The sequence below is a fragment of the Sminthopsis crassicaudata genome, chromosome 2 (genome assembly GCF_048593235.1).
Source record: "Sminthopsis crassicaudata isolate SCR6 chromosome 2, ASM4859323v1, whole genome shotgun sequence".
NCBI lineage: Eukaryota > Metazoa > Chordata > Mammalia > Dasyuromorphia > Dasyuridae > Sminthopsis > Sminthopsis crassicaudata.
Genome location: NC_133618.1, coordinates 340,855,521 through 340,878,275, shown reverse-complemented (window position 1 = coordinate 340,878,275; position 22,755 = coordinate 340,855,521). Strand labels below are relative to the sequence as shown.

At 35.6% G+C, this 22,755-nt stretch overlaps 1 protein-coding gene across 9 annotated transcripts in view; it reads left to right on the top strand.

Moving 5' to 3' along the window:
• Positions 1-22,755, top strand: part of RALGAPA1 (Ral GTPase activating protein catalytic subunit alpha 1) — a 302,140-nt gene that overhangs the window by 52,549 nt on the left and 226,836 nt on the right. For 8 of the 9 annotated variants that reach the window (XR_012486534.1, XM_074290589.1, XM_074290584.1 and 5 more), the window contains exons 5-9: positions 663-706; positions 2,226-2,403; positions 5,654-5,769; positions 17,748-17,886; positions 19,871-20,079. Coding sequence is in view for 8 of the 9 variants with exons in the window: in XM_074290589.1 (XP_074146690.1) it covers positions 663-706; positions 2,226-2,403; positions 5,654-5,769; positions 17,748-17,886; positions 19,871-20,079 (686 nt within the window). In the remaining variant the exon portion in view is untranslated. The remainder of the gene's footprint in view (positions 1-662; positions 707-2,225; positions 2,404-5,653; positions 5,770-17,747; positions 17,887-19,870; positions 20,080-22,755) is intronic. The other variant, XM_074290587.1, reaches the window with a different exon arrangement.

The following is a 22,755-nucleotide window of genomic DNA, read 5'->3' as shown; positions in this document are numbered from 1 at the left end:
CTCAGTAAAAAGAAAAAATGTGATGAATTGAACATTTAAAGAGAGGAGAAGTACATTTGGAATCCAGAAGGAGTGGAATTATCTAGCACAAGTGGAGAAAATGGGGCCAGACCTGTTTTTTCCTTAGATTTAGGAAGTTCTTAGTTGAAAAGAAGTTCCCTCTACCAGTTCAGGGCAGGACTTTTTCTGTAACTTACAGAAGTTTTCCAGTGTAGTTGTCCAGAAATCTTAGGGGATCCCTGAGAACCTTTCAGGGGTTCTAGTAATTTCTAATAAGGCAAAAATCTATACATAATACCCATATAAACAAAAGTTCTTTGTGGGACGCTTGATCATTTCCAAGAGTATAAAGGTAGTCCTGAGAGGTAAAAGTTTGAGAAATGTTGTTCTTGTATGAGTCATAAGGAAGGCTTGAACCTGAATTTTCCTGGCTTTTGAGTCCAGTTGTTTATTACAGCATGTTGCTTTTCTTAGCCGAAGTGTATAGTGGTTGAAATCCCATAAATAGGAGTAGAAGTGTTGGATGATGGGGATTAACTTCAGTGGAAGTTTAGTAGAAGAGGAATGGTAATTAGGCAGTAATAAGCAAGTGGACAAGGAATTTTAGGTGGCTATCAAATCATATGAAAAGATAAGTATTTAAATGAATGTTCTCTTTGCAGGATTGATTTTAAAGAAACTCCTTCACACAGGAAACTCCTTAAAGGTATATAAAAATGTATTTCTTTTAGTAGAATGACTTTTTAAAACTTTTTCAGATTTGCTTTGTTACAAAAGAGATGATGTATACATGTGTTTTTCTATGCAAAACACTTCTGGATTTGTAGAACATGTCTGTAGTTATTTAATTTTTGTATGTGAAAAAAAATGAAACAAGCATGTGTCTCCTACTTTAATTCCCTTTTCCTTCAGTTTTTCTTCTCTTTCTTAAAAGGTGCTGAAATTGCCTTTTTACAAATTTACAAATGTAAAATGTAGCAGCATCTTCTTCAATACTCAGATGCATTTTTTTTCCTTCCTAAAATGCCAAGTCCCTTAAATAAATTTATAATCTGTAATTATACTCCTCTGTTAAAGATACAAATCTCCATTTTGGATCTTATGTAGAGGAAAATCATTTTCCAGTAACAATGAAAGCAACAAAATTATTACTTTTCTTCTCTTGCTGAAGCCACATATAAATGGCAGTAACAGCACTGTACTAGTTTTCACTTTTTCTGATTTGCTGTTTAGTTTTGTGCGTGTGCACGTGCGTGCGTGTATTTGCGTGCGCACGTAAGCAACCCACCTGTTGTAGGGAAGGTAATTTCACCTTATACTTTGTGCCTATACTTATATTTGCACCGACCTAGAGTTGACTGCAATGGAAAGGTAGAACCTCCTTCACCATTTTTCTATTGTCAGGTAAGCCATGGTATAGTGATGGTGGTACTAATAATAATAGTAACAATTTTAAAAAATAGTAACTGATATACATATAGCACTTTAAAGCTTACAGAGGTTACCAAACATACTTTTATTTGATACAATGAGTCTGTGAATGAAGTACTATAGATATTTTTTACATTTTATAGGTGTAAAATAAACTAAGGCTTTAAGAGGTGAGATAATCTCACCTCATAAGTATCCAAATCAGAATTTGAACCTAGGATTTTCTTTTTCCAACTTCAGCACACTTTGTACTTACTGTGTTATTTCTGATAACAAACGAAGCTAGGGTAATATTTGAGCTATTGTGCCTGGGTAGGAGGGAACCTGAATGAGTTCAGCATATGTTAAGTGTCTACTATGTGCAAAAAACACTAGTGAAAATGTTCTTGTTACCAGAAAAAGATTCCCTTTCATCTATCTTTGACAAGAAATCAGTCTTTTTCTTTACACTCTTATTCCCTGGCTCAGTCATAGTGAGAGGGAGAGAATTTAGAACCTTCCCTAGAATTAGTTGCTCTGGAATTAACTATTTGAAAAGATTTTCATTGTTTTTATCTTGGGGCAATAAAAACAAATTAAACCTCTTGCTTTATCAGTTCCATAGACTCAGGTTTTGATATAATGAAACATATACTTCTAGATTTAGTTTGGTGACAGCCATAATTCTTGCCAAATAGTCATTTTTTTCATTTCTTAGAGAACTTTTATCTCAAAAGAAAAAAAAAATCTTCCATATCCTACTATTTCTGTTCAGGTAAAAATTCTATGTTTATTTAATTGTTTTGTGTTTTCAGATCAGGCGTGAAGGTGTCCGTCTCTTCTTGCTATGGTTACAAGCTCTTCAGAATAACTGTAGTAAAGAACAGCTCTGGATATTTTCTTGCTTAGTTCCTGGATTTGCCTCACCACTATCTGAATATGGACCTCGGACTTTAGATAATCTCATTAATCCCCCACTTAACCTTCAAGAAAGTAAGACTATAGGATATTAATTAACAGCATATTCTTTTGTGTTGTGTTTTAAAATTGAATAAGCATTCCAAATGCAATTTAGCACTTCTGTGATTTTGTTTTTTTATACTTATCTTTTTGCTGAGTTGGATGTGTACAAATATACTTTTTTAAATAGTATTTGCTTCAGGACATATAAGGAAATGTAAGGGTGGTTTTTTTATTATTATTTTTTATTTTTTTTTTGTAAATCAGTTATTTTCTAATTTATTTTCATTATACTTTCATAAATACTTTGTTTTTATTTCTGATTATTTTGTTGTTCACTTGTTATTCTTCACATTTTAAATTTCTATCTCTAGAAATTTCCTTTTAAAACATTGTTCCCTTTTATTTTAGAAAAAAACCCTGGCTATTTTTTTTTTTTTCTTATGAGTTACTTCTCCTCCTTTTTATTTTTATTTTATTTTATTTTTTAATATACATGTGTGTATGTTTTAAAAAATCTAATTACGGTAAATAAATTTAAAAGGGGGAACTGTATTTTTCTATAATAACATTTATATTTAGCTACTTTCTTCATAAGGATCACAACTGTTTTGCCAGATTTCCTTAAATTGCCTTGACTTATCTTTTCTGTGCCTCACAAAGACACTGAGAGGTTTAGTGTACAAGTGAATGTATTTTAGGATTGGAATTTGTGTTCTAATACCAGTCTACTCTGCTGGCATGTAAATAGTAATGAGTTGTTTATATTTGGGTAAATGCCATATGCAACTCTTTAGAAATGGGTACTTATTACTTATATGGTAATAAATTTTAATCCTTTGGTTATTCTGTTAAGAGAATTTTAAATCTGTGAACATGTTTGATGATAAGGAAACTATAACCTCTTTCATCAACAGTATTTGTATTCAACAGAGGTGCTAATTTCTGTTTCCTAACTTTATTTATAATGGGAAATAGGACATATATATGTCAACATTTATAATAGTTTCATCTTTAATAAGCATGATTGAATTTTTAAAAAAATTAATTTAGTACAGATTTTATTATTTTTCTCATAAGCAGACTCTCCTTCCTTTAAAACATTTAGCTGAAATTGATGTTTCAAAATACTGTTTCATTGCCTCTTATTAGTCATCTATTATATTATCTCTTGTTGAATTGGTAAAACTTTTAACTCTGTTGTTTTTTTAGGACTCTGGTTTTACACACACACACACACACACACACACACACACACACACACACACACACACACAAAATGTCCCCGTCCCCCCATCTGTTAGAGTTTTGTTGAGCTTTTTTTTCCCCCCTCTAAGAAATGGTCATTCTTTTTCAGGTTACTGTGTCTAACTCTAATAGACTTATACCCAAATTGTGATTTTATGTAAAGATACTGAACTTAGAAACAAACCTGGAATCATATTCTCACTCTGTCATCTATGTGACCTTTGGACAAGTCACTTAGATCTCTGGGATTCAGTTTTCTAATATTTATGATGAAGAGTCCCGATCTGCAGCTCTATATTCTAGAGTAGGTAGAGAAGGAAGAGAAATTGGATAATTAAAAGGATGATACACATTTTACATTAAAATTTTAAAAATGTCTTGATTATTTTAAATTCACCATTAAAATCAAGATTAGTTAATTTTTCTTAAAAACACACAAAATAAATGATGATGTTAGAAGCAAAAAAGTAGTTACCCCAGTGGTATGATTTATAGTGATAACTCAGTAAAATGCATTTTCTCCCTTAAATTCAAAATAGACTGCTTAGGGAATATTTTATTACTTCATATAAACATATATTCAATTGAATTGGAGGAAACAAATTCATAGTTTGCTTTTATTAGCCACAGTCAAAATAATAAAAAAATGATATTAAAAATTAATTTGCTGAATGCATAAAATGAAATATGTTGAAGAAAGCTATTTTACCTGTCTTAAACGCACACACACACACACACACACACACATATATATATATATATACACTAACATATAATTATATGTGTGTGTGTGTGTGTGTGTGTGTGTGTGTGTGTGTGTGTGTGTATGCCTTTGCTGTATATAGAGACACAACTCCATATCCTCCTTATATTGTTTATGCAGCTCCCTTAACTATATACATGATATATAAGTGCTCTTTTCTGATGTCTAAAGTCTCTGGCTTTTTGCAATTTTTTTAGCTAATTTTTATAGACTTAGTAGAAGTATAACTTATTTTTCTCTCATAGAATTAGCAGAAAAATATGATGCTAGTTGAGGGGTTTATGTCTTAACCTTTGGTACTTCCTTGAGCCTTTAACTTTTTAGGATTTGTTAAGTTTTAAGGACCTAGTTCAAGTGGATGATCGATACATATAAATGCTATATTTTATGGAACCTAAAGGTATCTTAGAACTTTGTACAACTCCACATATTGAAGTAACAAATCCAGTGAGATTATCAGAATGACTAAAATTTCTTTGTTTCTTTTGGAGGGTTACTTAGACCACACTTAGGACCATATATAATCTACAAAGCACAGAATTCTTAATGGTTTTATATAACTATATTTACCTAGAATAATAGTTCTCAAAATATAGCCGAAATATCATGGAAGGACCTTATATCTAGAGATGGTCCTCTACATTTAATTCATAATCATATTGAGACATTTTAATTTCCAACATATTAAATATAAGTAGATATAACTGACATAAACAAGCTTTTTGAGGTGTCCTCAATAACTTTTAAGAATGTAAAGGATTCCTGAGTTAAAAAGTTTAAGAACAATTCACCAGAATATCTTCAAGATAAAAATCGTAGTTTCTATTTATATGCTGCTTTCTTATTGTAAAATTGTGAAGTAGTAATAATTATGAAAGTATTATTATTCTACATTTTACATATTAGAAAACTCAACCATAACAGACATTAAATGGCTTATTAAATATTCCATTATTAGTAAAATTCAGCTTAGCTGGACTTGAGCTCAGGTCTTCTAAATCCAGTACTGCTTAGTGATTATGAAGGAAAACATCCAAAATCTCTAATATTAGTATTTGGATTTTCTTTCTTGAAAAGATATTTAAAATCAATAAGTAGACTTTCTGTCTTTTACATTATTTATTGAGAGTTAAAATATGCTATAATTTTAGGGTAATAAATGATATAGAAGTTCTGTTCATTTAAATACTTGTGTAAATAAGATTTTTTCTTATATCTTTCATTATGAAAAAATATTTGATGACCACTAAACTTTTCTTTTATTTTGTATAGCCCAAGTGACTATAGAAGAAATCACTCCTCTTGTCCCTCCGCAGTCAGGAGATAAAGGACAAGAAGACCTCACAAGCTATTTTCTAGAAGCACTTTTGAAATATATGGTTATTCAGGTACTTTTTTTTTTTAAATTTCTTATTCTCCCTTTTACTATCTTATGTGGGTACATTTTTTTTAAAAAGTAATTTTACAAGGTAATTTGCGGAATGATAGAGCATAATAATTGGAAGTCAAAGGGGAGAGAGGGGAGGGAATGGTGGGAGGAGAGAACTTCTGAAAAGAAAGCTTCTTGGGAGGTCACACTTCTGAACCAAGCTTCAAAGAATAAAGATTTTTAAAAACTGAAGATGGAGATAGATAGATAAATAATTTGTATAAATGAATATAGGTAGCAGATAACATTCCAAGAACAAGGAAAAAGCCAATAGTTCCATTTTGATGTAAGTAGTCTGAAATAAGACTAGAAAGGTACTTTGGAACCAGAATTTAGGACCTTTAAATGCTAAACTGAGGATTTTATATTTCGTCCTAGAAAGAATAGAGTTACTAGAGGCTTTTAAGTTAGAGGAGTCACATGGTCAGTTGTGTATTAGAAAACATATTTGCCTGGTGTATGGAGAATGATTTGAGGAGGAAAGAGATGAGCAAGTGAGAATAAGCAAGGGGAACCAGTTTAGAATCCCTTGTAGTAGTCCAGATGAGAAGTGACATAAACCTAATTATTATGTTTGTAATGATGGAGAAAGGACAGATTCAGAGAGAGTAAGAGAGATTTAGGAGGAATTTTATAAACTGATGTAAAGTGAAATGAACAAAACTGGGAGAACAATTCATACAATGACTAACATCTTAAAGGAAAGCAACTTATACAGTGGTGATCAGCCTTGACTACAAGAAACTATTGATGAAACAAACCTACTACTTTCTGCTTTCTTGGTAGAGAAGTGATAAGCTAGTGATAAGCTAGTATGAAGTATATATTTAACAACATGATTTAATTTGTTTAACATCATTATGCCTTTTTGTTACAAGCAAGGTTTTTTTGGGGAAGGAAGAAGGCGTGAGAGGAGGGGAAAAAATGTAAACTAATGATAATGTTGCCAAAAAGAAGAAGAAAAGGATGTGAACGAAATTACAAAACATGTACATAGAAAAGGAGTGAAGGAAGAAGGCAGGAAGTTCAGAGACAGATAAGACAACTTTGGAACTAAGATGTTTGTTTACTTTTAAATAAAAGTTAAAGATATCAGGTATTTGCAGAAAAAACATTTACACTGTTTTTCTTTTTTCCCCCTGTATATATGTGGCAATATTCATAAATGTTTTTCAAGTTCATAATAATAAGAAAGAAAACAAATTACAGATTAAAAGTAGAAAGAGCTATTTGAGTATTGTAGATGGGGCAGAAGCCAGAGAATAAGTGAGATAGGCATGGATTTAAAAGAAAAAAAAAGAAAAAAGGTGGGAGTGGAGGAAGTATCCTAGAGCTGAAAGAGGAGGAGGGAACAATTTACTGTTTTTAAAATTATGGTGTCATAGAAGTGATGGGAAAGGGAATGGGGTTTTTATGAACCTTACTTGAACCATATAAGGGAAGGGGAAATAACAAAAGAATACAGTATAGTAATATAATAAAAGACTTAGGTGACAGCTAGGTGGTACAGCTAGGTGGTTAGAGCACCATCCTTGAAGTCTGGAGGACCTGAGAGATACTTAACACTTCCTGTGACCCCAGGCAAATCACTTAACCTCAATTACCTCAGCAAAAAAAACCAAACCAAAACAAAACAAAACAAAAAAAAACTTAGGATAGGGAAAATGAAGAGTATTAAGTGAGAGAGCAGATTTGGGGAGAGAATAGTTCTAAGAAAAACAAACTTCAATTTACAGAGGGCTGATTTTTAATAAAAGAGCAAAGAGAGCACAGTTAGGCCTAATTATGTGTACAGGTAGATCTGGGTTGGGTAAAGAGGGTAAAGGAAAAAACACTGGGATTAACAAATAGCAAGTGCTCACTTCCTTTCTCCCTCCCCCCTTTTCTTTTTCCTCTTAAATTGAATGGGGGGGGAGAAGGCAAAGAGAAGAAATATTACATAATGGGATATAATTGAGGGAAAAACAGAGCTAACAATTATAACAGTAAATGTGGATAAGATACTAAAAGGCAGTGGCAAAATAGATTCAAAAGGCAAAACCCAATAACTTGTTTTCTGAATGTTTCTTATAAGATATTGTATTAAAATGGAATCTTTTGCAACTTATTTGAATCCCCAAAAATATAGTGAACAGTCATGAGCTTAGAGAAAGGATCAATAAAATCTTTGGTTAAGAAAAGTGAACCTGTGTATAGATTATCATATACAATGAAATTATCAATTTCTAAATTATGCTTTTTATCATAACTTATCATTGAAACCACAAATATATTTAGAACAAAGAGATGTCTGTAAAAAAACTGAACTGTTATATAGCATTTATTTAAATATATATGCATTAAACTTGAGTGTAGCAACAAAATGTTTCTGTATATCCCCTTTTATACCTTTGTTTTCTTCTGGGCATTAAAAATATATTTTATTGATGTTCTGATTTTTGTCATCTTTATTACTACCCACTGGATGGGTAGTGATAAAATGGAGTGATAAGAGGGATGGATCCATCTCTCATCATCCCTAAAAAAAGTCCTCATTTACAACATGTGTATAATTAGGCAAAACAACACCATAGCTAAAAATATATGCCTTATTTATCTAATATATTGATGAGATGATAAGGAGTATCTAAATGAAATTAGGTTTAATTGAGGTCTAGTGGCAGGTTCGAGGTACAGGGAGTCAAATGGAGCTCCCCTGCAACGCCTTTGAATTTGGCACAAAGTTACAGAGCTAAATAAGGTCTAGTAGTGGCACAAGAGTCACCTGTAAAGGAATTTACAGACTTGAAAACCTAGATTGATAAAAGAGGTTTATTATGGGGTTTGGAAGTAAGGTTAAAAGGTGATAGGTAAAGAGAGGAAGTCACCAGAGCCAGAGTGGTTCCAGTAGACAGAAATCCTTTGACATGGCAGGTGTAAGGTTTGCTAAGAGAGGAGTCCAGTTTAGCTCTTTTATAATAGGGGGCTTTGGCTACAAGCTGAAGGGGTTTGTGGGTGGAATCCCATTGTAGGTGACTCCAGGCTGGGTTTCAGCCAGAGTTAGAATTTGAATTGAATTCAATGGGTTTTAGGACTCAGCCAGATAATAAAGATGAAAACTGTTTGTGCTTAGGGTGGAGACCCTTCTCTGAAGCAAAGTCCAAGGAGATTTTCTCTTTAAGAGTTTTGGGATTTCCTCCTCATTTCCCCCTTAAGCAGTTAAAACTTAAATTCATTTAAAGGAAAAAAAGACTTGGGGCAGTTCCCTTATTGAGGCAGAGTTGAAGATTTCCTCCTAGGATCTTCAGAGTAGCAGGGGTCCCCTCTTCATTCCCCCCTCAAGCAGTCACCTCCAAATGTATGTGGGAAAAGGGGCAACGATCTCCTCTTAACTGTTTCGAGCTGACAAGGGTCGTAGAGTTTTGGGGATTCATGTCAGGAGGTGAGGCTTGAGGTGTGGGGGATGGCAGCAGGGCATCTAAGGGGGGGTTTGTCCTGGTCAGTCATCCCATGTTCTCCAGGCTGAAGGGCAGCTGAGAATCCAAAGTTTGAAGCCTAGAGAAAACAGATCTCGGGAGCAGATTAAAAGTGGGGTGTCATCCAGGGTGGAGATGGTGACATTCGGGAATGGGGAAATGCATCAGGTCCACTCTGGGCTGCTTGTAGAATGTTGATGGCCTATTTAACTATTAAAAGGTGTGGAGTCAGAAGTCTGGGGAGGCAGCAGGCCTTGATATCTAGTAGATTTAATAAGTCACTGCTCTTTTGTGAGGCAGGGTCTGGGGATGAGGGTATCCCTGCTTGTTAGGGCTGCAGATCAAGATAAGAATGCAGTTTAAGCTCTTGGAAATCTTTTAACTGTACTGCTTTTTAAAATAATAGGGGGTTGGTTCCTCAATCTTACCAGAAAAATAAGCAAAGATCCTGAACCTTTCCTCCTACTCCCCACTCTTTATGGGGAGGGATGGAAGGGGTCAGAGGGAGTTCACAGAATCAGCTCTGTACACCCAGCTTACCAGCCCCTGAGGTATTCAGACTGTCCTGGGATAAAAGGGGAAACAGGGCCGGATCCTAAATCCCTACCAGGGAGCAGGACGCCGGGGGGCCAGGTTAACCCCTGTGGTGTTCGTTGTGGTGGTGAGAGGTAGTTCCTCCTGCTCGAATTCAGGGCAGAGACTGGGGTCTCCTCAGACAGTTTCCTACAGGACTAAGTCTGGGAGAGATTTGTATTAAAATAAAAGTACATCTGCTCTGCGTGTTTATTTCAGGAGGCAGAAATTGCCCTGGGAAGGAGAGCTGAAAAAGAGTTAAAGGGAAACCAACAGGTATTAGCAGCAGGATGGAAGAAACATTGAATTTTTTGCTTTGAAAGAGACAAATGTATTGGGTATGTTTCACTAGCTGCCTTTTTGTCTGAGGGCAGAAATGTTAAAATGTAAAGGAAGCTCCTTTCTAGGTAGGTGAAGGGGATGGAATCCAATACAGCTAATCTATTCAAATTATGAGGTGGAGGCATTTTTCAAGCCAAGTGTGCATTAAGAGACCATAACAGGCCCCAAGCACCCCAATTCTATAGCTTTTTGTTCTCTTTGGGAGGCCCCAAGACAAAAACTTTAATTTTTGTCAAGTTCTCAGGAGCTTTTGCCATGACATCTCTATGGAAAAATACTCTGCTAAGCGTAGCATTTTCAAACAGCTTCAATCAGATCCTGGGAAACTGAGCTGTTTCACCTCCCTATAGAAAGGGTGGGTTTAAAAAAAAAAAAAAAAAAAAAAACCTCAGGAACAGTAAGACTGAAATAGACTGAGGCAGGAGTGGAGTCAGAGTACTAAGAGCTGGAGTGAGCCTCCTGAGAGAAATGACCTAATTGGGAGGAGCCCTGGACAAGGGAGAGGCATCTTGATAAGATTCAGATAGCTTGGGATGGGGAGAAGCATTCTGATATTCTAAAATATAAGTTCTTATATGGTTATCAAGTATTCTGATGAAGAGGTGGGAGAGGTTTTGCAGAACTGAGAATCAGGGAAACTGAGGCAGGGCTGAGTCAGGATGATTAGGGAAACTGAGTCAGGACAATAAGCCAAATAAACCAGACTAAAACTAAAAAAATGCAAGAACCAGTTTCTCCCTGATAACCCTAGAATTACCAGTATCAAACAGCATTCCTCATTTAGCGAGACACACAGGCCTCCCATTTCAGGTCTTCTGTAGTTGGGGAGTATCTTAGCCAGAGATGGACAATCTGAGGTCTGTGGTCATTTGTGCGTTAAACTCAGCCTCTGCTATGTAACAAGTGCTCAAGGATGGGGGGGGGGGAGAAAGAGATTGTTATCTTACCCAGTGCATCCCAAATGGTGAGGAGTCACACAGGAACTTGAGGGCGGGGTAGCTCATCTAAGCCCCTCCCAAATCTTGCTGGGAGAGCAAGACGTGAAGGAGATAACACTTACCTCTGTCCAGGGAGTAGCAGCTGGATAGAGACATATCTCCAAGCTCACCCCAATCCAGTGACCTTTCTCCTCTTGTCTACAGCCTGACCATTACAGACTCGATTGTATTTTAATAGTGGAATGGGAGAAGGGCTCAAACTGGGCTCCTCTTAAGTTTCTCCGATTATCTCCCCAAAACAGATTAAAGAGAGTGCTGGCCTGAGACTCCCAAGAAGGTGGGGTCCCCAAAACGACCATGTGTCTCCTTAGTCTGGGAGGTGGTTTTAAAAAGAGACACTTTCTCATGTCTTGGAGTTCCTGCAGGAGAGCAGTTTTCTGGTGAGAGAAAAAAGGATTAGAAATGCCTTGAGATGCAAAAAAAGGTCCTTTGTCTTTGGAGGGAGTTTCCTCAAGGCAAGCATTTGCTAAGGAAGGATTTTTAGAGCCTAAGGTGTGTCTAGTTAGTGGACAGATAAAAGGTTTTAGTTTTCCAACTTCTTGCTGCCTCTCTCTTATCTCTATAAAGATGGAGAGTGAGACAAAAGGAGGCCTTTTGTCAATTCCCAGCAATTCCTGGGGAATCCTGCCCAAGCATAAAGCTCTAACAAGGACCCAAGCCTGAAGTGGTTTGGATGTCCACTGCAAAATAGGGAAAGGAAAAAAAAAGTCTTTTACATCATCCAGAGTTCCCGATTTCTAGTTTTCAGGGTTCCAGTTTATGGGGTTCCTGGTCAGGAAACCAAGATGATGAGATCTAGATAAGGAGTACCTAAATGAAATTATATTTAATTGAGGTCTAGTGGCAGGTTCGGGATACAGGGAGTCAAATAGAGCTCCCCTGCAACGCCTTTGAATTCGGTGCAAGGATACAGAGTTAAATGAGGTCTAAGTAGCAGCAAGAGAGTCTCCTGTAAAGGAATTTACAGACTCGAAAACCTAGGTTGATAAAAGAGGTTTATTATGGAGTTTGGAAGTAAGGTTAAAAGGTGGTAGGTAAAGAGAGGAAGTCACCAGAGCCAGAGTGGTTCCAGTGGGCAGAAATCCTTTGACATGGCAGGTGTAAGGTTTGCTAAGAGAGGACTCCAGTTTAGCTCTTTTATAATAGGGGGCTTTGGCTACAAGCTGAAGGGGTTTGTGGGTGGAATCCAGTTGTGGGTGACTCCAGGCTGGGTCTCAGCCAGGGTTAGAATTTGAATTGAAATCAATGGGTTTCAGGACTGAGCCAGATAACAAAGATGAAAGGATGGAGTCCCCTCCCTGAAGCAGAGTCCAAGAAGGTTTTCTCTTTTAAGAGTTTTGGGGTTTCCTCATCCATATCACCTCTTTGTCTAAAGAAGTATATTTCATTAACAGATTTTTGAAGTCACTGCTTTGGTCAGCGTTTTTTAAATCTTTAAAGAGTAAATAATAAAAATGTGCATGAAATGGTATAGTCTTTAAGTGCTAAGCAGAAGCTAATCAATTCATAGGTAGAGTAAGACAAAAAAGAGATAGGGATTTCACTGTGTCCTTTTTCAGACTTAAATAACCTAACAGAAAAATTAGAAAAAGAAGAAATTAAGGAAAATATTGAGACACATACTAGAAAAATTAGACCTTTGACAATGTTTTAAAAATAACCATTTATTTTCAAAATATATGCAAACGTAGTTTTCAACATTCATCCTTGCAAAACCTTGTGTTCTAGATTTTTCTCCCTCCTTTTCTCCTGTTCTCTCCCTTCCACATTTATCATACTGGACAAAGAAAAATCAGATCAAAAGAGGGGAAAAAATGAGTAAGAAAAACACATGGAGCTCCCCTGCAACCCCCTTAGGATTCGGTGCAAGGATACAAAGTTAAATCAGGTCTAGTGGCGGCGAGAGTCCCCTGTAAATGAATTTACAGGCCCGAAAACCTAGATGGGTAAAAGATGTTTATTGCAGGGTTTGGAAGCAAGGTTAAGGTCTGGTTAGTAAAAGGCATTAGATAGAGGAAGATATACACCGAAAGCGGCGGGGACAGAGAATCTCTGATGCAAGCATCTTGGCTGGCATCTTTCAAATCTCTGAACCAAAGATGGTTCTAGCTTTGCTCTTTTTATCTGCTTGAAGAAGTAATGGGCAGAGCTCAGGTTAATTCCTAGAAGGCCAGATTTTTGGCGGGCTTTATCCAAGCCAGCTCAGATCCAGTGGGGGGCTGGGTACAAGCCCAGACTAGTTTGACCAGATCTTGTATCAAAGGTCCAAGTCCCAAAGGAAGTTGTAGATCAAACAAGGAACATCAAGGGGCTACTGTCCTCAACAAGGTCTGATATAATTTTCAAGCAAATTGTATCAAACCTTTATAGAAAAATTAGCAAAGATGCTCAGATCAGAGAGAAGGGATAGTATTGAGAGAAAATTACAGCTTATATAATGAATGTTAATGCACAATCTTACTTAATGTAATCACAAATAAGTTACAATAATACATTTTTTTGAAATTGTAATTATCAGTTTAAGTGTGCCGAAAGCAAATTAGTTTCATTTTAGAAAAAACTATACTAGATTATACTTCAAAAGCAATTTAAAACATAATTACATCAGCAGTTATAGAAAAAGCCATTAACAAAATAGATGTGTATTTCATTTGTATTAAAAATACTACCAAACATGTTTGTTTCTTTAATTATGGTAAATTCTACCTAAAATTAAGAGTTAATCTTCAGGGGCAGCTAGATGATGCTGTGAATAAAGCACCAGCCCTGGAGTCTGGTAGACCTGAGTTTAAATTTGGCCTCTGATACATAACAATTAAACTTTAATAGCTATGTGACCTTGGGCAAATAACTTAACCCCAACTGCCTCACAGAGAAAAAAATTAAGTTAACCTTCATAACAGACAAACACAACATTTCTGTTAAGATGAGGGGTAAAACAAAGGTGTTTATTCAGTCTTCCCTATTATTTGGCATGGTTTTACAATTTTAGTTTATAAGACTAGAAAATGAAATTACATATGAATAAATAGGCAGAAAGGAATTGAAAAAAGCATTTATTAAAAACTTATTGTGCTAAGCATTAGAGCCCCCTCAAGGAACATACATGCTAATTAGGGTCACAACATGTACATAAATGGGTATATGCAAGAGTCATATATATTAAATGGAAGATAACTTTTTTATTTATTGTTTTAGATTTTTAAAAAATAACAATTGATTTTTATTTTTTAAAATGTATGCAAACATAGGTTCAACATTCACTCTTGTCAAACCTTGTGTTCCATATTTTTCTTCCCCTTCTCCTCCCCTAGATAGCAAGTAACAGGTTAAACTTGTGTGATTTCCACATTTATCATGCTTCACAAGAAAAATCAGATCAAAAGGGGAAAAAATGAGAAAGAAAAACAACAACTCTACAAAGGGTGAAAATACAATGCTGTGATCCACATTCAGTCTCAGTAGTCCTCAAAATTCTTCTCACAGTTAATTCAGGCTCAGTGCTTGAGATTAAGAGAATTGTAAAGAGGGATAGGGGGTGGAGTGAGATGAACCTTAATCACTTTGGAAGAGAACAGGAAAAGGGAGATTGGTGGCAAGCCTCTTGGAAGGTTGTCTGTCTCCTTCACTTCTCCCCTTAAAGACCAAGGACTTTTGCTTATCCTGACTAGCTGATTCTGGGACCTCCAGGACTTCACAAGTGTGGATGGCTCTTTCCATCAAAAGTCTATTGGAAGTGCTTTTAATTACTTCATTATTGAAAAGAGTCAAGTCCATCACAGTTGATCATCCCATAATCTTGTTTTGCTATGTATAATATTCTCTTGATTCTGGTCACTTCACTTAAGTCAATTCATGAACTCGGGTCCTCCTGAATTCAGGGTTGGTCCTCTATCCACTGCGCCACCTAGCTGCCCCTCAGAGCATTTTTTCTGAAAATTGTCAGTTCATATTCTTTGACTATCAGTTGAGGAATGACTTTTAATCTTACAAATTTGAGTAAGTTCTCTATATATTTTATAAATGAGGCTTTTGTCAGAAACATTAGATGTAAAATTTTTTTTTCCAGTTTTCTGCTTCCCATCTTGGCTTCATTGTTTTTATTTGTACAAAAACTTTTTAATTTAATGTAATCAAAATTATCCACTTTGCATTTTGTAATGTTCTTCTTGGGGGAAGATGGCCTTAGGGAGAAGGCCCCTGTAGCTGATGAAACTGGGAAAGAATTCTAGTATAAGGTGATTTTGAGTAGAATTCTGAAGGAAACCCTGAAATAATAGCTGAAGATGAGAAGAACATTCCAACTTGGGGACAGCCAGTAAAAAGGCTTGAATTGGAATATGATGCATCATAATAAGTAGGACTATACGACTTTATTGTAAAATGTATGGGGAGAATAACGTGGGAGCACACTAGAAAAGAGTCAGGTTATATCCACATCTGAATTGAAATGTATAATTGTGAACCAAAGGACTTTCTCTTTGATCCTAGAAGGTAATTAATAGGGAGCCACCAGAGTTTGTTGAAAACGGTGGGTGACATTGTTTGACTTTACAACTGGGGAATAACTTTGGCAGTTCTTGAGGGTGGATGGCAGTGGGAAACTTTTTTTTTTTTAAATTTTATTTACTTATAATTTTTTTTGACAGTATATATGCATGAGTAATTTTTTTAAAATAACATTATCCCTTGTATTCATTTTTCCAAATTATCCCCTCCCTCCCTTTGATGACAGGCAATCCCATACATTTTACATGTGTTACAATATAACCTAGATACAATATATGTGTGTAAATACCATTTTCTTGTTGCACATTAAGTATTAGATGCCGAAGGTATAAGTAACCTGGGTAGATAGACAGTAGTGCTAACAATTTACATTCACTTCCCAGTGTTCCTTCTCTGGGTGTAGTTGTTTCTGTCCATCATTGATCAACTAGAAGCGAGTTGGATCTTCTTTATGTTGAAGATATAGTGGGAAACTATTTGGATACCAATTTGGAGATTAATTAAGTCTAGGTGGGAGATGAAGAGGGCTAGACTAGGTGACTGCCTATTTGTAAGACTTTAGCATTGCCCTGGGATTTACCACCTCATTAATGGCTATACTCTGGATCAGTTTTGAGCCATCTAATAACCTTTATCAGCAAACCTTACTGGTGTGTATCCTGGCTGCCTGAAATCTTTCTTCCATGTTTCTCACCCTCCCACCTTTTTAAAAATTCTTCCTATCATGTGAACCTTCAAATGCTAATGATGAATTCATCTTCCCTGATTCCAGCTTCTTTCTCCCTCATTCATATTTACTTAAACCCTATCTTTTCACCTCCCTTTACCATTCCACTCCCCCAAATGCTATGAAGAAATAGCTCTTCTCCTTGCTGAGATGTATTCATCTATATGTATCCTTGATATCATCCCACAGATTGTCATCACTATCATTCTTAAGCTCTCTTTTCAATCTTTTATCTACTAATTGTTTTCCTGCTATCTACAAACATTTTCTGTCACTTCTGTGATACTATAAAGTGTACACTGCTGACAGAAAGATGTAATATGCTTTGAATTAAGGATTTTTATAAACACTTGGATAATTTAAATTTATTTGTAACATTTTTTTCTATTAAAGTGTTGAGGTGAATGAACAATCTAAGAAAATTTCTGAGTAATTGGTCTGTGGTTTATTTCTATAACCAAAGATTCCTAATGGAGATATTCAGTATCTTATAAATATTTTTTTTTTTTTTTTGAGAGGGAATGCCACTAACAGGAGAAGTCAGTCATATGATTGATTGACATTTAAATGAGTAGGTGGCCTTAAAGTGTTTAGCTCTTCTTGCTGGGACTATGGATTGATCTTGAGATTCAATGCTCTCTAGCAATCTATACAAAAGATTCCATTTCTATCCAGACCACTTTCATTCTCATTTTTCTCTTTTTTGAGCTGCATTACTTTAAACTTCTGTATAGGAGTATATATTTAGTGCAAAATCTGGATCTTAATTAATAATGGGCTATTAATATAATAGAAAATACAATTTCTCCCAATGGTGCTTAAGTAATAAAAGTTTGTTGTCCATTAAACATAAACTTTTATTTGGTTTGCATATTTTCCATCAAAAGTACAAAGATAGGGGTAGCTAGATGGCGCAGTGGATAGAGGACCAGCCCTGATGTCAGGAGTACCTGAGTTCAAATATGGCCTTAGACCCTTGACACTCCCTAGCTGTGTGACTCTGGGCAAGTCAATTAACTCCAATTGCCTCAGCAAGAAAGTTTAAAAAAAAAAAAAAAGGCAAAGATAAATTTCAACTCAAAACATTTGTATCAACTTTATTTTTTAAAATTGATCTCTCAGATATTAAAATTATGATAACTATTTTTTTCTTGCCCTTCTGTATTCATTATGTTAGAAACAGTTTTAAAATTCACAGATGTCTATTTTTCTTTGAATTTTTTTTTCAATCTGACTTTAAACTGTATAATTTTCAGGAAATGTAATTTAGACTATTGGTTTCTGGCTTATCATTGTATGTATAACCATTTAGATGCTTGTTTTTCCTTTTAAGGTAAAGAGCTTGGAATGGAAGAACAAGGAAAACCAAGAAAAGGGATTTTCATTCTTATTTTCACATTTTAAAAAATACTACTTGCCTTACATTTTCCCAAACATCTGCAAGGAAAACACCTTATATCATCCTGTATTGGGTATGCATACTTTAGAGTTTTCTAAAATTTATTGAACATCTATCTTACAACAGAAAAATGAAGGGTATTGCTTTCAGAAAATTAATGGAAATAGAAATGTTTATGTAAAGAAATAATTGATAGAGATGGTACTTTAATTTATAATGGACATTTTAAATAGCTCAACTAACTTATCCTGACTTCAAAAGTGATGAAATTGTCATGAAGAAGAGTTTTTACCTGTCTAATGAAGAAGTTTTTCCTGGTTATGGGACAGTGTTTTGGAATGTAAAGAATTCACAATAGACATTATCTATCAGTCAGATTGTGTCCTTTATTGATGTAAAAAGCTCATGGGCAAAATTAAAAATGATTTTGCAATATTAGAAATGTGGGTGGATGAAGGGGGCTTTTTTAAAGTTTAGAAGGAAAAGGAAGTAAGGGTGGGATCTAGAGGGGGAGAATCCTTTTTTTTTTTTTTTTTTTTTTTTAAATTATAGCTTTTAATTGACAGAACATATACATGGGTAATTTTTCAACATTGATCCTTGCAAACACTTCTGTGCAATTTTTCCTTTCCTTCCCTCCACCCTCTCCCCTAACAGGCAATCTCAAACATGCTAAACATGTTAAAATAAATCTTAAATAAAATATGTACATATTTATATAGTTCTCTTGTTGCACAAGAAAAATCGGATTTAGAATGGTAAAAATAACCTGAGAAGAAAAACAAAAATGCAATTAGTCCACACTTGTTTGCCAGTGTTCTTTCGCTGGGTGTTCATCACCAATCAATTGGAACTGAATTGTATCCTCTTATTGCTGAAGATAGCCACTTCCATCAGAATTGATCCTCATATAGTATTGTTATTGAAGTGTATAATGATCTCCTGTTCTTTACATTTCACTTAGCATCAATTCATGTTAGTCTAGAGAGGGAGAATCCTAATTGAGAACAAATTTGCCTGTACTTTTACCATGACCAAAAGCATGATGATGGCTTGAAATCTAGAGAGGGAGAGTCCTGAGAACAAACTTGCCTGCACTTTTATCCATGACCAGAAGCATGATGATGGGTTGAGTCTGTCTATATGATATGCTAACAAGATAGGCTCAGGATTTCAGCCTAACTTTGTGTGTGATAGTGGGAATTAGATGGACTCCATTGAAGATTTTCTTCATTCCTGACAATGGAGACCAGATGGCCTATTTAAAGTTTTTGCTCCACATCATTAGGACTCATTCATTTTGAAAATAATATCATAGGATCATTGCTTTAGAGTTGAAAGTGACCAGAGGTCACCTAGTATATTTCGCACCCTTACTTTGCAAATAGGAGACTGAAATCTTGATTTATTTGTGGGTTTAATAAAATTTTATCCTAACATATCCTAGCCTGATTCATGTCAAAATTTGAAGATATTACAAAAAAAAAGTTTTAGATTCTAAAGGATATAAATTAAGAGCATTCAGAATTCTGAGGTGACAAATTAGATCTGCAGTTTTACATGTGATATTTTCTAGTCTATTTATACATTAAACAATTATTAAAAGTTGTATGTGACATAATCTTGCTTTTGTCTTTCTAACTTATGAGTCATAGAATTGTTTAAAACCATATGAACTATTACTTTGATTTAGCCTAGTTGGATAAGCAAGAACTAGGATTTACAAATATGTTGCACTGTTTAAATTTTGTTCATTTAGTACATCTTGTTACATTGTTATTTGTATTAACTATTAGCTCTTTTTTGGTTTGAGTTGATAATTGGATTTAACATTGCTCTAATTCTTTATAGTTATAATAGAAATCAGACTGCAAATAGACATTTCTATATGTGTATCTGAAAAGTAAGGCTTCTTTGGGATTTCATGCTGACTTAGTTGTAGTTATACAGAAACTGTTTACTAACCTCAATGAAGTAGCTCTAATTTTACATTGTCACAGACCATGAATGTTTAGGCTTATTTGTACAAAGATCTTTTTTTCATTTCTTTTGCATAGATATTCCACAGGTGAGACCAAAGCCACATTATATAATGATAAAGAAGGATGTTGAAAGCAATGAAACAATCTATTGCACAAAAGAGCTTTTCCTCAAGGCTCGTGTTATAGTCATTCGCTGGCTAGTTTCTTTCTGGCTTGAGCCAAAACCTCATACAGGACCTCATATTCCTGGAATTGAAGGTGAAATCTTGCCAAAGAATATTCAGGTAACATCTATATTATATTTCAAAACATTTGTGATAGGAAAGTCTCCTAGGCTGAGCTAGTTTTTCCCAAAGCCCTGGTCCTTGCAGGTTAGGCTATTGTATTTATGATGAGAGATAGGAAAGTGGGAACCCTGTTCTGTTGGTGCAAAGATAGTCCCATGAGGCGCAGTGTCCCCTGTAAATGAATTTACAGGCCTGAAAACCTAGATTGATTAAAAAGGTTTATTATAGGGATTTTAGAAGTAAAGTTTAATTAGTAAAGTTGAGAGTAGAGATAGAAGAGCACCAGATTAGGTCCGGTGGGCAGAAACCCTTGGCATAAGGATGCCATACTTAGGACTTCTGCAAAAGCATGGCATCTAGTGTTGCCCTTTTATAATGGGGGGTCTTGGTGATGTTGAAGGTGGGTGGAGTCCCAAGTTCCTGGTGGGCTTTCAGTTAGCTCAGATCCAGTGGGGACTGGGAAAACCCAAGCCTGCTCAGATCTGGTGGGGGCTGGGCCCAGATATTCAAAAGGGTGCTTTTTGACCACGATTTGTGAATCAAAGGTCAGCCATGGGAAATCTGTTAGGATTACCAAGTGAGAACTCAGGTTGTCTGGACAGTGACAAGGTGAGAATTCAGGCAATTTGGCGCCCGAACAGGGACAGACACGGTCCTGATTCCAGTGGAAAAGCCTCCCATCCAGATCTCAGTCTCTCTGACCCAGAACCGTGAGTAACGAGGAAACTTTGTTAAAGATTAAGTGAGCGTGCTAATAGATAAATAAGGAACTTAACTTGTTAAGGGATAAACCAGGAATCTCTTATAGCTGAAATGGGGCAGATGTTAGCTATATTCAATCCCTGGACCTCAGCCGACTCAACCCCAGCCCCAGAAGCAACCTCAGCTCCACCCCCATTCAGGAGTGGTACTATAGAGAGTATAATCAAGATAATTGAGGAGCAGAGTTTACTTGTAACCTGGGTACAGATTGCTAAACTCTTGGCTGCATTAAGACGCACATCCCCTTGGTTCTTAGAGGAAGAAAAGATAGATGTAGATAAATGGAAGCTAGTGGGATATGAAATGAAAGAATTTCAAGCAAAAAATGGGCCTCGTTCAATTTCTGCAGAAGTATTTTATATCTACAACATAGTTCAATTAGCCTTAAACTATCAAGCAAGTTGTAGGAGAAGGAAAAGTTCTAAAAATGAACAGAGGAAGAAGTGTGAGGAAAAAAGGAAAGATCAAGATCTTTCCCTAGAGCAAGAGGATTTAAATGAGGAATTATGGTATGATTCTCTTGAAGAAGCTTCAACCCTGCCTAGAGAACAGATTATTGACAGGCCCGCATCAACCCCACCTTCAGAGATGGAGGAAGAAAGAGGGGAAGAGGCAGAAACACAAACAGAATTGCCTGTGAAGAAGCCTAAGCCTATGACAAGATTAGAAAAAGCATTGGTTAAAGCTAAGAGAGAAGGACAGGATATAAGTGATTTTATACATGCATATCCTGTGATTGAAAATACTGACTCTGTAGGTAAAAAAAGGAGAAGATATGCACCTTTAGATTTGAATAAAATTAAGGATTTGAAAAAAGGTTGTACCCTTTATGGGGCTACATCAGCTTATGTCAAAATGTTACTAGATGGTTTGTCTTATGAAGTCCTAACCCCGAATGATTGGAAATCCATAGCAAGGACATGTCTGGAACCTGGAGAAAATTTATTATGGCTTGCGGAATTTCATGAATTATGTAAAAGAAATCAGAAAGGAAATCTTAAAGGGGCCTCAACCCCTATCATTTACATATTATGAAATAGTGAAATTCTTTAAAATCTTAATTGTTTTGGGACTAGCTCAAGCTCTTGACTTGTTTTCTCATTCATTTGAATGACAAAAAGCCCTTCGAACTTGAACTGGGAAGCTGAATTCTGTTGAATATATAGGAGTACCCTCACTGAATATTCTTATTAAATGTCCTCCAACTATGGGGGTTAAGTAAACCTCCTTATATTGAAAGGATTGAATGATTATGAGTGCTCATGTCATGCCAGAATCAGACCTCTCAGTACCAGAAACTATCAGGGCCTGAGTCAGGTCTAGCTCTCTTGATAGCATTTAATTATAAATTAAATATTTTACTTCCCATACATAGTAAAAATTGTTTGTCAATTTTGTTCACCATCTCGATGTGATTTGTTTCAATGTGTTTTTGTTGAGGGGTGAGAGATGTGGGTGAGAGATACCCTAATAGTAATGGGATCTCCAGGTTGGTGTTGCAGAATTCGCAGTACTGATCTGCAAGCGAGTTTTTTGGCCAAAAAAAAAAAAAAAAAAGTTTATTTTCACACTGAGAAGCTACCTAGCAGATCATTTCCAGATAGGAATTAGCAAAGGTTTGGGTATAGAATCTTGGTTTGTTTATTTTTTTTTTCCTGAGGCTGGGGTTAAGTGACTTGCCCAGGGTCTCACAGCTAGGAAGTATTAAGTGTCTGAGATCAGATTTGAACTCGGGTCCTCCTGAATTCAAGGCTGGTGCTCTATCCACTGTGCCACCTAGCTGCCCCTGGGATTTTGGTTTTTATTAGCCTTCTATGGTTGGGACTAGGAAGCGATTAGGGGCTAATTTTCAAATCAGTAAAGGGTAGTGATTGTTTCCCACACCAAAGTGATTCCCAGATAAATTTGGAA